The sequence below is a fragment of the Myotis yumanensis genome, unplaced genomic scaffold, assembly GCF_028538775.1.
Source record: "Myotis yumanensis isolate MYYU_CA2020_CCGP unplaced genomic scaffold, mMyoYum1.0.hap1 SCAF_2, whole genome shotgun sequence".
Classification (NCBI taxonomy): domain Eukaryota; kingdom Metazoa; phylum Chordata; class Mammalia; order Chiroptera; family Vespertilionidae; genus Myotis; species Myotis yumanensis.
Genome location: NW_027223753.1, coordinates 171568438 through 171573418, shown reverse-complemented (window position 1 = coordinate 171573418; position 4981 = coordinate 171568438). Strand labels below are relative to the sequence as shown.

Here is a 4981-nt window from a genome sequence, read left to right as displayed (position 1 = left end):
TGTATATATTATATTTTTTACATTTCAGCCTGGTAAATAGTTGGACATTTCAGCCTGCCTATCCATAAATACTAATATTCTTTTACACATATAATTTTAATTGTATTTAATATGTAATTGATGCTTGTAACAGCCCCTTCCCATAACTATTATTGGATTAAAATGATCATTCATAGAGTTTTCTGAAATTATGTAAATTTGAAGTCACCCAAACTATGACGGTTACCATTTAAAAAATAACCTTTATTACCACAGGGAATTTTAAATAGTGTGTCTTTGAGAATTGGAGTGCATAGTTCTAATAACTCAACTGAAATAATGATGGAAGTTAGTCATGTATTCTTGAACAGAAAGGTTTACTCAATAAGAAATCAAATTCTTGCTTTTCATAATTTCATCATAATTTTATTTTGTATTTATTTACACTCATCAATTTCTACTGTGAGGGTCTTTATGAGTATTGGGGGAACTAAGGAAGAGAGATGGGGTTTGAAAGAGAGGAATCAGAGGTCATATATGGACAGCAATTATTAATAGAGCTAACAGGATGTGAAAGTCTTCCAGAAGAAATTCTTGCAGCCAGCTTTGCGTTCTCGGGGTGCCATGGCCGGGTTCGAGTTAGTGGATCTCTGCAGCTCCAGCCTCATTTCATCCTGGTCAGCAGCCTGGGACAAATCTTCAGGTTCCAGGGCATCATTCTCTGTCTGGTTGGGTTCAGACAGCAGCTCTGCCAAGAAGTACTTGGCTAGTTCCTATATGGGGTGGAGGGGAGAGAGATAGAGAGAATGAGCAGGAGGTGGCTGGAAAAGAAGAAATGAAAAAGCCTAGTTTGGGGAGCAGATACAGCTCCACCCAAAACCCAATTTTCACAGTTGTGCCTCTCTGTCACTTAAAATCATTAAGGATATAAAAATAAGGGTAGTTACTATAATCACCAATTACACAAAGAGGCTTGAAAAATCAAATGTTTCTGCAAGTTTTCTGTCTCTGTAGGGTTCAAACACGCATAGAGAGAAAAAACAAATCTTTAAAGCAGTTTTGCAAAGATAAACATGTGCCAACAGTTTGTTAAACTCAATTTTCACATCATGAACTACAAACTTATCACGTTCACTAAGTCACTGTGGGGAATGAGACCTTTCAGAATATTAAACATATTGTGTTTCGTCTGTAGAATACCCATTAGCCCTCGGTCCACTGCATGGGAGGGAAGTATTGCTTAGGATGGTAGCAGCGACAGAAGTGCGCTCTTTCAGCACCTGGGTCAGCGCCTCCCATGGTCAGCACCCAGGATAGATGCCATCATACCTTCCGGCTCAATTACCCAGGTCTCAGAATTTTCTTGAATGCAAAGAACTCACCTGTTACAGACGGCGCTGATTAGGGGGAAAAGAGGTAAGAGGGGATTCTGGACTTTGAAAGTTTTCCTAAGAGCTTTGGGAGCTGAGGGACCCAGAAAAGCACCAAAACTCTTCAGGAGCACCTCTTAAATCCACCCAAGGGGCCTGGGGCGAGCCTAAGAGAAGGGTAGAGTTTCTGGAGAGGGGAAAGAAAACGTCGAGGGAGTCTCCTTACCTGCTTCCCTGCGGCAGCAGCCAGGGATTTCTGCAGAAACTGACGGAGTCGGGGATCCGAGGGCGCGCCGGTAACACCGCTCAAAGCCAGGACGATGGAGAGCGCGGCCAGCGCGCACTGGAGGCGGCAGGACAGCATCTCCGCGGCGCCTGGGAAGCCAAGCTAAAGCGCGGTTGGTCAAACTCTAGGAGCGGATCTGCAGGCTGCAGCGAAGGCTCTGAACCTTGCGGCTCCTAAAGCGGCTTGTGTGCTCTCCACCGTCTCCCCGCTTTTTAAACTCTCTCTCTGACGTCAGACTAGGAGGCGCCCCCAGATCTCACTAGCGCTTTTACGCACAATTAGCCTCGTGAAATCAATCACAGAAGTGAGAGGAGGCTACACAATCCAAAGTCTCTTGCTTTAAAAAAAATCTTGCACACCCACGGGTCCACAGGATTTCACACATGTCACACCATCTACACAGTCTTCTATATTCTACGCACATACACATTCCATAATTTCACTCACACACGTACATGTCCACTCAACTACACACAGAAGCTCAAACACAGCCAAAAAGACAAGTGCACTACCACCCAGGCTGCATACACATAAATGTACGCAGACCACTCTTCTGTCCTTATACTCAAACATGTTAGGACGGCTAAACAAATGCAGACGTGTATGAGGGTGCCAAGTGGAGATTCAGAATTATTCCTCTAAGAATTAATTTAAGAATAGAATTTGGATGTTAGAAAGACTCGATCATCTCTTTCTCCATTATCTCCGTAAAAAGTCTTGTAGATTACACTTTAATGGGCTATAAAAGAACTGCATCTTCCCTCTAATGGAAAAATTACCTTTGGCTCACCCTCCATCCCTCTTTCTCAGTAGCTGAGAAGCTTCTAGTCTAACCTGTCTTCCTATTGTGACAAAAAGAAAAAGAAAAAAGAAAAACACAAAAAAATGAGATTAACTTCATTTTGGTGCCTAGAAACTTGAAGATTAGAAACAATCTCAGAAACCATCTATTAAACCTTGGTGTTTGGGTCACTGAACCTAGAAGTGGGCAGTGAAGTGCTCTGGAGTCTGGATCACATACTGCACAGTTGGCCAGACCTCCACATTCCAAGGCCAGGGTTCTTTTCACTCAGCTCTGAGTTTTCTAACCGATTCCTGGCCAGTAGGAGCAGTTTTAGGTCAGGGACCGGACCCCCAGTCTGGACCTGCAAAAGTCCAGGGATGCCCTGCACATCTGTGACCATTACTATGTGTCTACTAGTATGTGTGGGGAAAGGATCAGCTGAGCTTAGTTAGACCTAGCGGTCCCCTGCTCCCTACATTCATCAAAGAGAATTTTAAGACATGCTGTTTCATATAACTTATTGATCCTCCCAATAAAGTCTAGTACCCACCCGGCACCACATGGTTATTACAATATTATTGACTACATTCCCTATGCTGTACTTTACATCCCTGTGACTGTTTTGTGACTACCAATTTGTACTTCTTAAACCTTTCATTTTGTTTTTAAGCCACTAATGCTGTGCACCTGAAACTAATATAAAATAATATGGAATATCAACTACAATTGAAAAACAAAATTAAGAAAGAAAGGTTATTTTAGAATTCTGACCATGGTTAAATGTTTGCTGTTCAGATCCGTGTTCTGACAGTTATTATTTTTATTTTTTTCAAAATCATTCCTTATCAAGGAAGGGCTAGATAATGTCCTGGCATGAACTAGGGATCCCTGCAGGCTGACATTTCATGACTTTCAAGCTCATAAAAAACTAAAACATGTGTGTTTCCGGAAACAAAAATAAAGCAAAGAACTTGGCCAATGCTTTCACCAGCCATGCATCATGTATGCATTCTCAGTACTTAGACTAAAACCATAATGTTGATATGCAGGAGAGGTGGGGGGGGGGGGGCGTTGTCCTCAATGGCTTGAATAATTGTCACCATTTCCTTCTGTGTCTGTAAGCCAAAGCAATGGGAGAATGCGCAGGAGGGCGTGTTACAGCATCCAGGGCTTGCAAAGTCTAGGCAGGGCTAAGCACCAGTGGGGCACTAAAAGTCACTCACATGTGTTGGAATCGTCTGGGAGAGCAATGACTCTGTGGCTGATGATCCCAACCTAGGGAATACATGTTATTTTCTCTTTATATTCTGGAACTTCCTTGGCTCCAACTGGAGACTCAGAGTCTAGTTATATCAACCCAACTATCCCAAGGCACCTCCAAATGATCTCATACCTCCTCCACCCAGAACTTGGCCCTAGGCAGCCCCACTGACTAGAGAGGGAAAGTTTTCCTAAAATAGCAGCCAGCGAAGGAACAGAGAACAGCCCTACTCTCTTGCTCAGTGCTCTGGGATCTCTTCAACCTCCCTCCCTGGACTCCTGCTCCTCTCCTTCCAGATCCTCCTCCTCCTCTACCGGTTCTCCTCCTTCCTCTTTCTCCTTTTCCCTAACCTTTCTCTGGTTTTCTCTTTCAGAATCTTTCTTATCCAATCCTTCTTTTGTTGTCTCTCCCCATTTCCTGTCCTCAATCCTCTTTGTTGTTCTCCCCTTCCCCCATAATTTTCTGACTTCAGTGTGGTTTCATCTGGCTCTTCCTGCCTTCTTTGCATCACTCATTTTCTTCCTACCCTGCTTAGTCAATATTTGCCTCAGTCCCTGCATCTAGCCAGCCAGCCGTGAGCAAACTACGGCCCACGGGCCAGATCCGGCCCATTTGAAATGAATAAAACTAAAAAAAAAAAAAAAAAAAAGACCGTACCCTTTTATGTAATGATGTTTACTTTGAATTTATATTAGTTCACACAAACACTCCATCCATGCTTTTGTTCCGGCCCTCCGGTCCAGTTTAAGTACCCATTGTGGCCCTCGAGTCAAAAAGTTTGCCCACCCCTGATAGGCTCTTCCTCTTTCACCTCTCTCCTTCTCACCTGCTTACCACAAGAATTACTCATGATCTCCAGCTATTTAAGTCCTTACTTGGGAACACTGAGGTCTGGGTTTCTTGCCTCCTGCCCCTGCTGAAGTGCTAACTAAGGCTGTGGATGACAAGACTTCTGCATTTGGTTTTTGTTTTATAATCCTGGCATTGTTAGGAGTCTAAGGACCACTTAAGAGAGAAGTAGCAGGACAAAAGGTGGCATGAATTCTTCCTTAAACCCCCCATGGCCAAGTTTTGCATAAAAGTTGATTTGGCACAAAGGTACTTCATCCCCAACCTGATCCCTCTGCAGACAACCCCCAAGATCTCCCTCCCAAGTCCCAATGGTTGAGAGGGGGAGTCGATTTTTGACTCTACTTAGGACCCTACTTCCTAGACCTTAGTCACCAGGAGTCACCTTCCCCCATTCTTATGCAGCCCCTTTCCCATGCACACATCAGGGCTTGCTAAACCCCTTCCCTCAC

General features: G+C 43.8%; 1 protein-coding gene across 1 annotated transcript; it reads right to left on the bottom strand.

Annotated features, from left to right (window-relative positions):
* Positions 1 to 371: 371 nt before the first annotated feature.
* On the bottom strand, positions 372 to 1827 carry SST (somatostatin). Its single transcript, XM_070403602.1, has 2 exons — positions 1576 to 1827; positions 372 to 752 (listed from the first exon to the last, which is right to left on the bottom strand). Exons 1-2 carry the CDS (start codon positions 1711 to 1713, stop codon positions 540 to 542), a joined length of 351 nt encoding a protein of 116 aa, XP_070259703.1. The 5' UTR covers positions 1714 to 1827; the 3' UTR covers positions 372 to 539.
* Between the last annotated feature and the right edge of the window lie 3154 nt (positions 1828 to 4981).